This window comes from Schistocerca americana, chromosome 2 (genome assembly GCF_021461395.2).
Source record: "Schistocerca americana isolate TAMUIC-IGC-003095 chromosome 2, iqSchAmer2.1, whole genome shotgun sequence".
NCBI classification, from domain to species: Eukaryota; Metazoa; Arthropoda; class Insecta; order Orthoptera; family Acrididae; genus Schistocerca; species Schistocerca americana.
This window is the reverse complement of record NC_060120.1, coordinates 244417128-244433900: the sequence shown is the minus strand read 5'-3', so window position 1 is coordinate 244433900 and position 16773 is coordinate 244417128. Positions and strand designations below refer to the sequence as shown.

General features: G+C 42.8%; 1 protein-coding gene across 5 annotated transcripts in view; it reads right to left on the bottom strand.

Annotated features, from left to right (window-relative positions):
• Positions 1-7815: 7815 nt before the first annotated feature.
• Positions 7816-16773, bottom strand: part of LOC124595585 — a 202525-nt gene continuing 193567 nt past the window's right edge. For all 5 annotated transcript variants that reach the window (XM_047134376.1, XM_047134380.1, XM_047134378.1 and 2 more), the window contains exon 5: positions 7816-9252. In XM_047134376.1, the coding sequence (XP_046990332.1) occupies positions 8208-9252 (1045 nt within the window). In that variant the 3' untranslated portion in view covers positions 7816-8207. The remainder of the gene's footprint in view (positions 9253-16773) is intronic.

Genomic DNA, 16773 nt, shown 5'->3' with positions numbered 1-16773 from the left:
AAGCGCCTAGAACCTCTCGGCCACAGCGGCCGGCTCAGACAGAATCAGCTGAAGGCTAGTTGCGCGAATTCTGTTGCGTCTGTCTCCAGTGCCCAGAAACGATCAAGCCTCAGACTACAATGGAGCGAGCTGGGAGGCAAAGCGTAGTCTTTTTCGGACCAGTCCTACAACTTGTATAGCGAGAGCTGTGTGTGTGTTAGACGCAACCTTGGTAAACGCAGTCGGGTAAAATGTTCCGTTGAGGGACACAGCGGACAAAAGTAAAGTGTAATGGTTTGGCGGCACCATTGCCTAAAACACGCAACGTCGCCTCCTGCATAGCGAGAACAATCTGAACAGCAACTACATCAGAGAGGCCTTACAGCCAGAGAAACTCCCTCTCCTGCAGGTAGCTCCCCAAGTCATATTTAAGAGGGGCAATGCACAGCCATATGTCGCAAGAAGTGTGCAAGTCTTCTTCGAAGAACGAAGTGAACCCCTGCTTCGCAGGCCTGCAACTTCGCCTGTCATGTCACACATCGAATATATCTGGGATATAGTCTGTCAGCAACTTGTTCGTTCTGGTCCTTGTTCAACCACTGTGGATAGTTTGTGGAAGCGGCCACAAACAGCCTGCAGCATGTCCATGTCCTCTTTGACTCCATGCCTCGACGATTAGAGCTTCTGATTGCACCACGTGGCGACGTCGATCCGTACAGAATTTTCTTGGCCATACTGATTTTACAGTTCTGTAATTCCATTCATTTATTGTCACGGAGGTAATCTTTGCAGTTAAGTCTCCTTCTTGGTGTTGCGGTTTTCACAAACAGTAGAGTATTTATAAGTCGGACTCACCTGACCTTAAATTCTGTTTTTCCTGCCACCACTATTCAGTAATCCCAACTATATTCAACTTCAGCTATCCATTTTGCTTTTTAAATTCTGTAGCCTAATTACCAGATGAAGGAATTTAACGTTCTACAGACCGACACATCTCCCTTGACGATGAAATTTTCTTGAGTAGTCCCCGTCCGGAGATAACAATGCGTGACTGTTTCACCTCCTCGCTATTATGCAAGTGGGTGCCATCATCATTTAACCACACAGCAGAGCTGTCTCTCCTCGGTAAAAATAGCGTCTGTACTTTGCTCCTTGCTTTATGTCGTTCACTACACCAGTACAGCATAACAATCATTCAGAATGTTACCTCTCCAGGCACTGAAAAGGCTACCGCCCCTCTTGAGGATGATACAAGATTGTCTGGCCTCTCCGAAGATACAAATTTATTGTGACTGGACGTACAGTACGGCTATCTGTATCTTTGAGGCTTTTTGGTGTCTGTATAATGCCTTGACGTTTGTGTTCTGTTCTGCAACGCTCAGTTGTTTTTAAGTCCGAGATAAGGTTGCTCTTCTGAAATGCCCATATAAATTAGCATAACAGAATGTGACTAAGCTCAGTTCTGGTTCTTCAAACACCAATACTTAAATAGTACAACGGGCATTATATTTCATGCCAGAAATAATTTGATATTGCCCACTGGCTAACTTCCCCCCCAACTGAAAGCAAGTTGAATCTACATAATAGCGTTTACTTTTCCCGTGATTAACAAAACACGGACCCAAACTTGTGCATTCATTCATAAAATGGTTATACTTGGTCGTGGTGAGCTTGAAATACTAGAGTATGATAAAACAGCTAATCAGAATGTGGCAGAGCTGCCGTCTCGAAGTTCTTGAGGCAAACGTCACTCCCTGATCTGAAAGTAACTTACTGATGCAAAGAGTGGCTTACCTCTGATCTGATCGTTACGAGCAGAAGTGATGCTGAGTGAAACATTGATTGACTTACACACGGAAATATATAGCTTAGTTACTTCAGCAAAAAACATTCGTGCAAGGGCCTAATGGGTGATCATATTATTAGCTCACGAAACTTGTGATTCATTTACCTGAATTTATGAAAAATATGAATTTCAAGTATATGTATAAGATTTTCGAGTAACCTTCCAATTATTATTGTGTCTCAAAAATACAAAATCCCTTTTTAAATTCTCTAGCCTGCTACACCGATTAAAGCTGCAGAAAACATGTGCTGCGCATGTAAGGCACATTTTCCCTGATTTTTTGGCATATATTTGCACTTATGTTTCTGTAATGTGTAGCCGGAGTATAGCTCTCTCTCTCTCTCTCTCTCTCTCTCTCTCTCTCCCTCTCCCTCTCTCTCTCCTCTCTCTCTCTCTCTCTCTCTCTCTCTCTCTCTCTCTCTCTCACACACACACACACACACACACTCCTACTGCTTGGTTACGGTGTCTTGGCAACTCTGTAGAGAAGGTAAGTTTCTGGTGTTGAAAACTTCGTGCATAGTGCATAGGATCAGTTTAAGCTTCACTTTGAGGACTTATGGAAGGAAGTTTGAATGAATATTCGTTTCAGTATTCGGAATTTTCAGTGTGAATCTCTTCCTATTCCACATCACTTGTAGCACATATTTTACTAAAATTCTTTAAAACATAATCAGGACTTAATGGAGCACAGTAATTACAGAAACTGCAGGCTGTTGCCAACTTTTAGCTAAACGTATAAACAGAAAATTGTGTTCTTTACGCAAAAGAAAATTGTTTGGGTATTGCATTGACAATATTATTTCTTGAGCGTTTCCTAAAAGTCTGAACGTGGAGCGTCAATTTTATAAGTTATCCTTCCCTGCCTTCCAGTCATTCAGCCACAACATTATGATTTAGAAAGCATTCTATTAATGGAGTGTCAACGGCGATCGGTATAAAATATTAAAATTCAGTAAAACAGTCTCGATCGCAACAGAAGTTTATTTAGTCTGCCGAAGCTAAGATCGCAATTAAAGCTTCATAAGCCTAATTTGGCAATATGGCCAATTGTCAATTGTAGAAATTGTCCCACATATAAATTAGACAAGAAACTGAAAGAGATTTTAAATCATTTTACATATATGGAAATAATTGTAGTATGAAGAGCAGTCACGAGTCAATAAAAGCAATATACAACATTGACATCCCTGACAGTGCAAGATTTGCCAATTTAGATATCAAAAATTTCTGTACAAATGTACCGATCTCCGATACCGTTAACATAATTAGGGAGAATTTACTGCAGGGTAAAGTTATGAAAAAAGATGAAATAGAAGAGTTTCTACTCGAAAATGCGCTCAGTTTCAGTTGTTTTTCGTTTAATGATAAAACATATTATCAAAAAGATGGTCTATCAATGAGTAATTCTTTGCCCGGAATTGTGGCTGTTATTTTTGTAAATTTTATTGAATTACAATTTTTTACAGCAAATAAATTTCTTCTCTACAAAAAGTATATGGACGATTCGATAATTTTATGTAACGGCCCCAGAGTAGATTTAGATGCTGCCACTAATATTTTCTCCGGTATTCATTCCGAATTAGTGTTTGCAATTGAACTTGAAAATAATAGAAGGACAAATTTTCTTGATTTGACAATCTCAGATTGCAATGCTAAACATTGTTTCACAATTTACAGAAAGTCAACTGCATGTGAAGTGATCATAAATGCGTCACCTGGTCACATAATTAAGCATAAAAAATTATATTACTGATCTATGATTCATAGAGTGTTGGGATCGGCCCTTAAAGCCGTTGATATCCGGAGAGGGTTAGATATTTTAAAGCAAATTGCCACAGTCAATCATTTTAACACTGATCTAGTTGATACGTTGTTTCATAAATTACAACAGTCCAATAGCATTCTGTAGTTCACAATAGACAATTTACTAAAATGACTTACATGGGAACTATTTTGGACAGAATAAACACATTATTTAAAACCACTGAAGTGGCCACTGCGTTTAGTACTAACAATTTGCTATAAACAAGTGAGGTTCACGACTGGCGAGTGGAATAATAGGTATTTAAATTCAGCTGTACATAAAATATAGTGCCAGACGTGAAAGAAGTGATAAGTGACAGGTGAAAATCCTGGGGTTGATTGGGGATCGAACCCGATGCCTTTGCATAAATCGTCTGGCACTTTGCCGCTGAGACACCGACCACATCCCGACTCTAGTTTCTGTGATAAAAAATTTTCGTTGATTAGGGAAGGAAATCGACCGCGCCCTTCCAAAGGAAGCATCCCGGCAGTTGCTGGAAGAATTTCGGGAAATCACGGAAAATGTAAATCTTCATAGTCGGACGCGGATTTGGGTAGTCACCAAGTCTTTGTAATTAGCGGTCGGAGCGTTGTACGAATCGTTCAGCTCCTCGACAATAGAAATCCGTACCTTGGTCACGGTGGCATTCGAGGACCGTGTGTACATCCTCATCGTTGGAAAACCTGCGACTGCTGTGAATCATTTCTTCGATTGCCTGGATGTCTGCAGTCGAAGTCAATGGCGTGCCTTTCCGACCAGCGTCACCCACGTCTGTGCGGCCATGTTCCTTTCCACTACGGCAGGGCGCGAGACTGAATTTGTTCCGGATACAGCCAGACTCGCACGGCGAAGTTGTGCGCAGTTTAGACATTTTGCCCACAAGACTCGTATTGTCCCTCGTACTTCAACTTTGTAGCACGTTTCCAGTTGTTGCACCATTTCAGCCCCACACTGAGATGCTGCTGTTATTGGTTCGCAGCATAACTACGTCTGCAGGAAATCTGTAGTAATGTACACTCTCTTCTGAGAATATGAGACTCTCGTTGCGCAACGGTCTTAGCACGGGAACGAAGTGTGCAGCATACTTTTCAAAGTCTGTGTGTTAAATCAGCGGATTTCCGATGGCTGACTTTTTGGTCGATCGATCCTCTTGAACAGTGAGTTTAGACAGGCCTCCATTCTTTCAGACTTCGTCACTGCTCTTCGTACCACTACCAATATTCAGAGGTTTAATATGAGTGAGAATGAATTAAGCTGGCAATAAGCTTCAGTGTCTGCTATAGTTATTGACCATCTCTTGCCATTTTCCTGATATTTACTATCGAACTTTGCAAAAAACTGGAACATACTGCACGGGTGTGTAGTCACCACTGAGAAGGAGCCAAAAGACTTCGACGACAACAGACCAACACTCCTTTCAGGTCGCATGTAGAGTGGTTGCAGGTCGTAGGTTGACACGTATCTCGTCCGCTTAGCTTATGTTAAACCATCCGTACAGTAAATAATCTTTTATAGAATCTTAAATTATGTATTTGGACAATTATTGAACTATCTGAAAAGAACGTAAATTAGTTACAAACTACCTTTGTGCACACACTTTATTCAACATGTGAACATCACTACGGATATTCAGATTTAGGTTATGACATGTTCGATATGCCTGCCATCATTGGCGATGATGTGGCGCAGACGAATAGCGACATTCTGCATGACCAGCTGAAGTGTCGGAACATCGATGCTGTCGATGATCTCCTGAGTGGCTCTTTTCAGCTCAGCAATGGTTCTGGGGTTATTCCTGTACATCTTGTCTTTAATAAAGCACAAAAAAAGGAGTAGCATGTGTTCAGACCTGGAGTATATGGTGGCCAATCGAGGCCCAAGCCAGTCGCCTCTGGGTATCCCAGAGCGAGAATACGGTCCCCAGAGTTCTCCTCCAGGACATCAAACACTCTGCTGCTTCGATGGGTCGAGCTCCGTCTTGCATGAACCATATCTTCTCGAAATCAGGGTCACTTTGGATAACAGGGACGAAAATATCTTCCAAAACCTACACGTACTGTTCGGCAGTCACCGTGCCATCAAGGAATATCGCCACAGTCACTCGTTGAGGGCGAAGAGACTTCTCGATCGCGAAATGCCGATTCTTAGCCCCCCAAATGTATCAGTTTTGCTTATTGACAAACCCATCGCCGCTAAACCAAACCATATATTTCCAATGATGCCCGCGGTCACCCGAGCAGTTTGGACATCCTAACGCAAACCTTTCAGAGGCTACGTCAATTTTATTTCATATAGTTCAATAATTGTCACCCTTCATGTATGAGGTGGGCGGGAGGAGAGCATAAATGTACATAACCCAATCGGGAAACGTATGGTATCATAATCACGCCAATCTTAACACAATTGGAGGGGCCGCCCACGATAGCTAGTGCTCAGAACAGTAGTCCATAGCAATTCCGCTTTCCTCTTACATCGTCACTGGATGACCACTCTCTTACCATAAGCTCCCTTCACCATCTTTTCAAATGAATGAACACTCTAAAAAATAATGATTTGATGCGTTTTGGTTTTTTAATGTGGAGTTAAATCAAGGGCTGAGTTTATGTTCCATCTTTACCGCAGATCTGCGAAACCACATCGCAGTAACTGTTCTTACCGTTGCTCCTGATGTGCTCCTGATATGAACAGAAATGCACTACCGATTAGGTGTGTGCCCTGTGACTGATGGTAGACACACAGAACATCTGTACACACTGTAAAAAGACTGCTACGATTGATCAAAAATTTGGGATGTTTTCAAAATGAATACTACTTGCGTCAAAAAATAACTGAAATATGTGCAATACTCAGGAAATTCAATGTCGAACACCTGAAAATTATGAAAGAATGCCGCTGGATGAGAAAAGGTATTGGTTGCAGCCGAATGTAGATATAGTGCAACATCGAAAAAAATATATATCGCTGTACTGTTGTGATGAAATAAGCAATCACTTATTTGGAAGAGTAGCGTGTATAAGCAAATTACAGCATTTTCTGATGGAAAATTACAAAAAGCAAACAAAAATTTACTTTATTTCTCGAAGACATGCTGAAACTGCAATGAGGAGTTTCGTCCAGGCAGATGCTGCCACCTACTGGCAACATGTAAAACGAAATATCTTGGTGGAAAGCACAGGGTGATAATTATTGAACTACATGAAATAAAATAGTCATAACTTGTGAACGGTTTGCATTAACATGTTCAAACTGCACGGTTGGCTGCGGGGCATGATGGGAATTAGTATGCGCATTGGTGTTTGGTTCAGCGACGATGCGCACTTTAAATTGGACGGGTTCGTCAATAAGCAGAATTGGCGCATTTGGGGGACTGAGAATCCACATTTCGTGAGCCAGAAGCCTCTTCACCCTCAACGGGTGACTGTGTGGTGCGCAGTGTTCAGTCACGGAATAATCGGTGCGATATTCCTTGATGGCACAGTGACCACCGAACGGTACGTGAAGGTTTTGCAAGGTGATTTCATCCCCTTTGTCCAAAGTGACCCTGATTTCGATAAAGTGTGGTTCAAGTAAGACGGAGCTCTACCCCATCGAAGCAGGAGAGTGTTTGGTGTCCTGGAGGAGCACTCTGGGGACTGCATTTTGGCTTTAGGGTACCCAGAAGCCACTGGCATGGTCCTCGATTGGCCGCCATATTCTCTGGATCTGAACACATGAGACCACTTTTTGTGGGGCTATATTGAAGATAAAATGTACAGCAATAGCCCCAAAACAATTTCTGAGCTGAAAACAGCCACTCAGGAGGTCATCGACAACATTTCGCCATTCGTCTGGGCCACACCATCGCCTAGATGGGAGGCATATCGCACATGTCATAACCTAAGTCCGAATACCTGTAGTGACATTTACATGTTGAATAAAGTGTGTGCACGCCGTAATTTGTAACTAATTTACGTTTTTTTCGTGTAGTTCAATAGTTGTCACCCGGTATATACTACAGTCTGTCACAGTGAGTTTGGTTTATTCTCTTAGCTAGTAAATTGTAAAAGTTGCTGGCAGGACATATGCTACATAAGACCTGAGGAGGGTACAGAGAGACAATAAACCGTTCAGGCTGCTCCGTAAACTAGCATTTAAGTGCATCTTCTTAAATAAGTTAATAATCTTGGTAAAGAAAATTCGTGGAAACACTTCAGATTCATTTAATTTTTTGTTTTTTAATTATCTTTGAATAGTTAAAATATATTAATAAGAAATTGGCAGTAAACTTAGGTCTTAAGTACAGACTGACTACAAGTTCATTGGCTTAGGAACTATCATTATTTCACTCAAACGTTCAGAATCATTTAGATTAGTCCTTCGAATGGAGGTTGTCGTGATCACCCACTATAGCTCAGTCAGCTGAATTGTCACTGAAACTAGAAATCTGAGATCATCTACATACTCCACAACGTATTTATTGTACTCAGAAAATAAACATTAGAACAGTATGAATCGAAACTTATTGTCCGTTTCTGCTTTTTCCGAAGACTGAGTCGTGTACACAATAGTCACTGTCAGGATTTTGATCACTGATGGTCAGGTTTGTTGAACGTGAGGTGATGAAGACTCTCTTTCGTTTGGCACCTGCTGTCGCTGAATGTCATTAAGGTCGTGCTCCGCAGGGGAACTGCGAGAATCTTCACGTTGAGTACGGGCTTGTTCCAGTTGGAGCTGCTCTCCCTTTTGGCGAAGGTTGTCCTTGATTGTGGGGTTTAGGCGATCGTCAGGACTGGCGGATACTCGCTGCATCACTTGAAGGTTATGCAGTTCTTTGGGTGAGTGACTGTGTTGATCATCAGAAAGCGACCTGGCCGGTTGATGATGACTGTTTCCTTCAGATGCTCGTAGGTGCTGTTGGTGATCCTGCTTGTGATCCTCCAAGTGCTGACTATCACCGTGTGACTGAGGACTGTGCTGATCTGTATTTTTGTGTATCTGATGAGTCCACTGTTGATGGTGATGCGGCAGTTGATGGGTTTCTTTATGTACAGTGTTGTGGACTTCACGCAGCAGCGGTTTTTGTTCATCGTTGAGATGACGCATCTGATAGAGCTGTAACTGATGTTGGTGGTATTGGTGCAGGCGCAGTTGTAACAATTCCTTATTGCCATCTTCGGGTGAGAGCCGATGGTCTTCAGGCTGGTGAAGCACCTGCTCGTGGTGATGAGGTTCCCAATGCCTACCGTTCTCCAGAGGCTTCAGAAAGTCGCCAGCCTGGTGCAGCTGCAGCTTGTGGTGCTGACCCCTCTGGCTGAGGTAGTAGTGCTCATGCTGGGGCAGCTGCCTGAGCTGCTGGTGGCCGAGCAGCATCACCTGCTGGCTGCGGTCCTTCGCCTGCGGTTGGGGTGGGGTTTGAGGGTCGGGGCCCATCTTGCGTGCCTGGTCAGCCTCGTACTGCAGGGCGTGCCTGGGTTGTCGGAGCCGCTGCTGGTGATGCTGCTGCTGCTGTTGCTGCTGCTGGGCTAGCTTGTTTGCCGCGGCAACCCTCTGGACGACGGCTGGGTTGAACTTGTAGACGAGCTTCCGTGGCAGGTTGGGAGACCTTGGGACTGGCTGGAGCACCTTGGATCTGTAGTACGTCCTGCACAGATAAAGCGCTTGATTTAGTCTCGTAGCTATACAGCACAATGCAAAAAAAAGCCAACAGGGATATATTTTACACTGGCTTGAATGAAATGAAAACATAACTAAATAAATATACAGGGTGTAAATTTAAAGTTGACAAACCAGAATAACTCGAAAAATAAGCTTCACACGAAAAAAATCTAGAATCCAAAGATGATTATTTTAGAAGGGGACATCTGCTGGTGTTAAAACATTTGTTCGTTAGTAAGTAGGATAATTGGTTAGTTTAGTTAGCTAGTCAGATGATTTGTTTGAAAATTAATAGTTGTGTGGCCTCATGACCACGAAACAAACAAAACTTATGCGAGTCTGCGGAAAAAAATAATATGTGGATCAACATTTGTAAAACTCTAATTCCTCTATCTCGAACCCCACCCTATGGGGAGAGAGGGAGAGTTTTAGTTTTAGCGAATCAAAATTTACGAAGTAAATAAATATATTTTATCTATCCCTACCCATTTTCCACGCAAAAATGAGAACATTGATTTTCTTGGATTAGAGCTCCAACTACCAAGAATCAAAACAAATGTTTAAGACAAAATGTACGTAGTTTTTTATGTATAATCTGACTCTGCAATAATAAATGAGGGTTCCCATTTGAAATTTTAAAGTTGCCTTCCGCCCCACCCCCAGGGTCTGGGATGGCGGGCTAATTTTAGCACCAGAAGATGTCCCCCTCGAAAATAATCAACTTTGGATTCTACACATTTTTTCGCGTGAAGCTTATTTTTCGAATTATTCTGGTTTGTCAACTTAAAATTTACATCCTGTATAAAACTGACAGTCAAAATTCTTCTGTATGGATTGAGTTGCGTGTGTCCTCAGCAGGATCCTATCTCAGGACTCATACTTGAAGTTTATGAATGAAGTTGGAACAATAACTAGTAGTATCACACTAGCAATAGACAAAAAACAATTCAATGAATATATTTTAAATAAGTGATTAAAATCGGAGGATATAGGTGAAAATAACATGAAGATATTCTACAAATGGACAGTAGTGTCCACCCATGTAGGCTGTAGAATAACAACCGAATAGGAACGCGTGATTCGGAAGGCGAAGAAAGAGGGATGATAATAGGCTAGAACAGGCGCACAGGCCTAACCAAAAAAATAAATAATGATTAAGCTCCAAATACTTTATGCTGTAATATGATACGTTAGCTAATACACTGATTGACTTAATTAAGTAGCTAGAATCATATAGTGGTGTGGTGATTTTGATACGATGGTGGCCAATTTGAACTAAGATGGTGAGGGAAAATGCGTGGCCGGCAGTAGGAGAGCAAGTGATGGCGTATATAAACAGACCTTGTCCCAATGTAATGCAATTACGTTTCAATGTCTTATCGAATGATGGTGTGTGACATTGCTGATGGTAAACAGTTCGGATGGGAACGTTCAATTTGGTGGACTCTCGATGTTGTTTTTTAAAAAGGAAGCAGACTTCGTGCCTGTACAAGAGATCACTTCGTATCTTTCTTTATTTACATTTTTTGACATCACAGGTCCGTGTCTGTCTCTCTGGAAAACTCATTTCGTTTCCGCATATTAATCGTCAACAGCGGTAAATTTCTATGATCACTTCTTCGGTAGAATTGTGATACCTACTCGGCTCTGTAACAGACAGAAAATATCCCTTCCTTTTCTTTCGATGGTATCCCCCTACACTATACAACCAAGATTCAAATAAAAGTCTGATACTGGCTGAAGAAAACGGATCTATCTATCCTTCGGTATTCTACTGTGTCCTATAGACACCCTTGACATTGGGACGGAGGTTTGTTATTTTAGGACATTAGCTCAGGTGGATAAGGACTGAACAGGAAGTGCGTAGTGACTTTCTTTAAAGAGCCTTTCGGGTAGTCACCTGAAGGCGTCTACGAAACTAAAAAAGACATAAATACTAAAAAAAATGTGTATTTAAATGCTACTGCTACAATTGCACATCAGCAGAATAGTGGGAGGAGACAGTCAAAGAGATTCCATATCAGCAAAACAATTCTCAGCAGATCCTTAGACTACGAACACGGAGAAAGACTCAGTTGATGGGCCGTATGTGAACCACGTACGCTATATTAATGACGTTCTACGGTTCGCAACTAGTACAGACAAACAAACAGAAAATCGCAGTAGGGAAAGTTTGAAAACTGACCTGGAAATGATTTGCATATGAGACTACAGAAATGTACAAATGACACATCGAAAACACAATACTAAAAATTAACAATGAGTCTTAAAACTAAATGATGAGATATTTTGTGTAGAGTGATTGAATAAGATGGGTGAACAGCAAGAGAAATAAACGGAAGAGTAGAAATATCATGCAGTACTTTTGGACGTTAATGGTGACCCACTGAGAGCCTGGAAAGGAAAGGCAAGGGTCATGGAATCATCCTAAGGGAAATATGTATTTATGACCACAATAAAAACGGGTGTGGTCTCAACGTATTGCCAGACAAGACGATGGTTGATGTATCAAGAAATTACTTTCCAAGAGATGACGACGACGTGATGGACCATTCGAAAAAAAAAAAATGCGTTGCACATGGATGCGTACAGACTGCGATGTACGGAGAAGTCTGTAAGGAACGCTGACGTTGAAATCAAGTTAACTAAGACCTGCTACAAGGATTCTACAGAAATCTTTGCACGGCAGAACGTTGTACCATCATCAGGATACAGGTGACAGTAGTTAACTTTTTAAAATCTGGTGATGGGGTCCTGACAATGGATGATGAGAAACCGCGATAATGATAGAAGTAGGTCCATTGAATACGCAGCGTTATCACGTCTAGAAGTGGCACTAGAGTAGCGGCTTGACAACGACCTGTCAAGAACTCGAATAAGATTGCAAAATGAATCGGCCTACAGAAAATATTGCTGAGAGTATCCTTTAAGTATCTAGCGGCCAGTGGAAAACCCCTTTAAAGCAAATAGATTTAATCAGAACCACCAACTTCTGCTATCGGTGAGAAATGCAGCAAAAAAGACTGCGGTAAGAAATATCCAGCGCTGTAAGAAATGTTTCGTGGTAGGTGCAACCGACTGTGCGATAAAGCCAAAGGAGAAACCGCAGGCAGGATGAAGCGACAAATGTTGTAAAATGCATTATTTAGACACGCTGATTTACTGGTGCCACAGATACTTCTGTTCTCTGACAAATATTTCATTTACGTGTAAACGAGGGAAAATGTTTCTTGCTGCTTATCCCAATCCTACGCAAGGATTTCAGAAAGATGTCATCCAACGCTAAGACCACTGTGTAAGAAGAGTGAGGCATTGTCACATTGTCAGAAGAGACTCTATGTTCTAGGGTTTTCCAGGAGATACAGTTCAGCAGAGGTATGGAAACCAGGTGAATCACAGAGTGTGAATGAAACTGCGCGACAACTGAAAAAATACTCCAAAGTTACAGTACAGCAGAGAGTACGGTGTTCGCTGACAAAACGTCTAAACTGCACGCATATTCGCCGTGAACTTCTGGCGGTACGTGTACCAAATGCAATGTCGGGTCCAGTCCTATTTAAAAGGTGCCAACAATCTGATCAGTTTCCAACGGTCATGGATGATGCTAATGCGGAAGGAAGGCCGTCGACATCAGCCACAGACGACAATGTCCAGGGAATCTTGTCGGCAAGCTGAAAGAACGTTTGGGAAGAAAAACAGTTTATAACGACGAGGGCGCTCACAAAGCGGTTGTCGAATGACTCTGTGACCAAGTAGCAGATTTCTGTCGTCGAGGAATTGAACGACTGGTAGGACGCTCCGGCAGTTGGTTCCAGGGACACGATAACTATGCTGAATGAACACTGAGGTGACAAAAAATAATGGGGCAGCAGCACGCACACATACAGATGGTGACTGCATCGCGCAAAAAGCTATAAACGGAGACAGTGCAATGGCGGAGCAATCATTTGTACTCAGGTGATTCACATGAAAAGGTTTCCAACGTGATTATGGCCGCAGGAAGAGAATTATAAGACTGAACGCGGAATGTTAGTTGGTACTAGACGCATGGGACATTCCATTTCGAAAATCGTTAGAGAGTTCAATATTCCGTGATCCACAGCGTCAAGAGTGTGTCGAGAGCACCACATTTTAGGCATTACCTTTCACCATGGACAACGCAGCGGGCTACTACCTCCACTTAACGACTGAGAGCAGCGGAATTTGCGTTGTCAGTGCTAACAGACAAGCAACACTGCCTGAAATAACCACAGAAATAAATGTGGCCCGTACGACGGACGTATCCGATAGGATAGTGAGGCGAAATTTGGCGTTAAAGGGCTATGGCAGCAGGCGACTGAAATGTGTGCCTTTGCTAACAGCACGACGTTGCCTTCAGCGCCTCCTTTTGGTTCATGACCATTACAGCTGGACCCTAGACGACTGGAAAACCGTGGCCTGGTAAGCTGAATCACAGTTTTTAATTGGTAAGAGCTCATGGTAGGATTCGAATGTGACGCAGACCCCACAGAGCCAAGGACCCAATTGTCAACAAGGCACTGTGGAGGTTGGTGGCGGATCCATAATGGTTTGAACTGTGTTGAAATGGAATGGACAGGGTCCTCTGGTCCAGCTTAACTGATCAGCGGCTGGAAATCGTTACGTTAGGCTACTTGTTTCCAAACAAAGATGGAATTTTTATGTATGTCAATGCGCCATGCCACCGGGTCACAGTTGTTCACGATTCGTTTGAAGAGCATTCTGGACAGGACAATTCGAGAGAAAGCTCCGGCCATCTAGACTGCCCGAAGTGAACCCCATCGAACATTTATGGGACATAATAGAGAGATCAGTCTGTGTACACAGTCTTGCACCAGGAACACTTTCGCAGTTATAAACCGCTTTATGGGCAGCATGGCTCAATATTTATACGATGTGTTGAGTCCACACCATGTCGAGTTGCTGCACTACACCAGGCAAAATGTATGTATGTATGTATCGCTTGAGCCTTGGTCACGCAGCTTGCGCAGGGTCGGCACTGTTACAATCAGATCTGGCACCCCGTAACCCCCCTCCCCCCCCCCCCCCCCCGGGGTTGAAATCAGTGTACCCCAGCTGTCTGTGTCTAGTGTAAATCATGAAGCAGTGCGAACGCGTTTCAAATGTCTGCGACTCATGTAACTGAGGTGGGATGTGGTGACCAGCCCAGTATTCACCTTGCAGGATGTGGAAAACCGCCTAAAAACCACGCCCAGGCTGGCCGGCACACCGGCCCTCGTCGTTAATCCGCCAGGCGGATTCGATCTGGGGCCGGCGCGCCTACCCTACTCCAGGAAACAGCGCATTTACGCTCTCGGCTAACCTGGCAGTTCACACCGGACAGAAGGTCTGATACAGTATTAGGAGGTATGTCACGAGTTGTGTCATCTCATTGTATCTATGCAGCTTTTAAATGTAATGCAGCGCACAAAAAAACTTACTTGGCTTGCAGTAATAATGTCTCACCTACTTTTTGAAGTCCTCTTACATGTTAAGCAAATGCATAAATTTAATATGCAAATCTCTCTGGTAAAATTAGTTATGAGCAAAATTCTCAAACCACCATGGAAAGGTTGAACTATTAAACATTGATATCAGAACCATTCTGTGAGTAGCATGAATCGTTTTTATAAGAACTAAGTCTTTCGCGACGGCACAGTTGTATAAAACATTCTCGGACTTCTTGCCGCGTCAATCTTCGGCCCCTCACTCGCGCAGTTCACTGACTCGTTTCATCTCATTTGTGAAATTCGTGTCTTGTGTCAACTGGCACAGCACGTTGGTGCAGCAGTCATCTGACGTGCTAGATAACAGCCTGCTCTGACATCCATTACCTTCGAGTCAGTCTCACTACAAATTCCGTCACATCGTGAGAATATGGCAGAGTGAAGACCATGCACACCTCGAGTCGAAGCGACTTTCCGCTCGCCTATGTGCGGATAATAAGGCCGATGCCGCCACTTGCGAAGAATCCCTAGAACCATCACGGCTAGTTAACAATCTTATTCACTCTCAGTACGGTTTCCCCAGAGTACGTTTGAAATTCGCACGATTTTCTTTCTTATGCACACACGTTAGTTAATTGGTCGGCAGCTATATTGTCGTCCCACTTCTACATCTACATCTACACCTACTTCCATACTCAGCAAGCCACCTGACGGTGTGTGGCGGAGGGTATCTTGAGTACCTCTGTCGGTTCTCCCTTCTATTCCAGTCTCGTATTGTTCGTGGAATGAAAGATTGTCGGTATGCCTCTGTGTGGGCTCTAATCTCTCTGATTTTATCCTCATGGTCTCTTTGCGAGATATACGTAGGAGGGAGCAACATACTGCTTGACTCCTCGGTGAAGGTATGTTCTCGAAACTTCAACAAAAGCCCGTACCGAGCTACTGAGCGTCTCTCCTGCAAAGTCTTCCACTGGAGTTTATCTATCATCTCCGTAAAGCTTTCGCCATTACTAAATGATCCTGTAACGAAGCGCGCTGCTCTCCGTTGGATCTTCTCTATCTCTTCTATCAATCCTATCTGGTACGGATCCCACACTGGTGAGCAATATTCAAGCAGTGGGCGAACAAGTGTACTGTAACCTACTTCCTTTGTTTTCGGACTGCATTTCCTTAGGATTCTTCCGCTGAATCTCAGTCTGGCATCTGCTTGATGGACGATCAAATTTATATGATCATTCCATTTTAAATCACTCCTAATGCCTACTCCCAGATAATTTATGGAATTAACTGCTTCCAGTTGCTGACCTGCTGTATTGTAGCTAAATGATAAAGGATCTTTCTTTCTATGCATTCGCAGCACATTACACTTGTCTACATTGAGATTCAATTGCCATTCCCTGCACCATGCGTCAATTCGTTGCAGATCCTCCTGCATTTCAGTACAATTTTCCATTGTTACAACCTCTCGATATACCACAGCATCATCCGCAAAAAGCTTCAGTGAACTTCCGATGTTATCCACAAGGTCATTTATGTATATTGTAAATAGCAACGGTCCTGCGGCACACCTGAAATCACTCTTACTTCGGAAGACTTCTCTCCATCGAGAATGACATGCTGCGTTCTGTTATCTAGGAGCTCTTCAATCCAATCACACAATTGGTCTGATAGTCCATATGCTCTTACTTTGTTCATTAAACGACTGTGGGGAACTGTATCGAACGCCTTGCGGAAGTCATGAAACACGGCATCTACCTAGGAACCCGTGTCTATGGCCCTCTGAGTCTATGAGCTGCAATAAAGAAACTGTTCTACCTTTTTCATACTTTTTATCTGTTTTAACAATTACCAATGTATAACAGGATTATTTCCACTAATAATGCGGTATTATTGATTGACGATGGAAAAGCTGTTTCAGCTTTCATTCGTGCTGACAAATGTAGAAAAATCAACTATAATTTCTCTAAGTGTTTCTTGTCTGTAACTCATACATCCTGTCCCAGTGCATTCACACATCAAGTTTGGGCAGGACCATCTGCAGT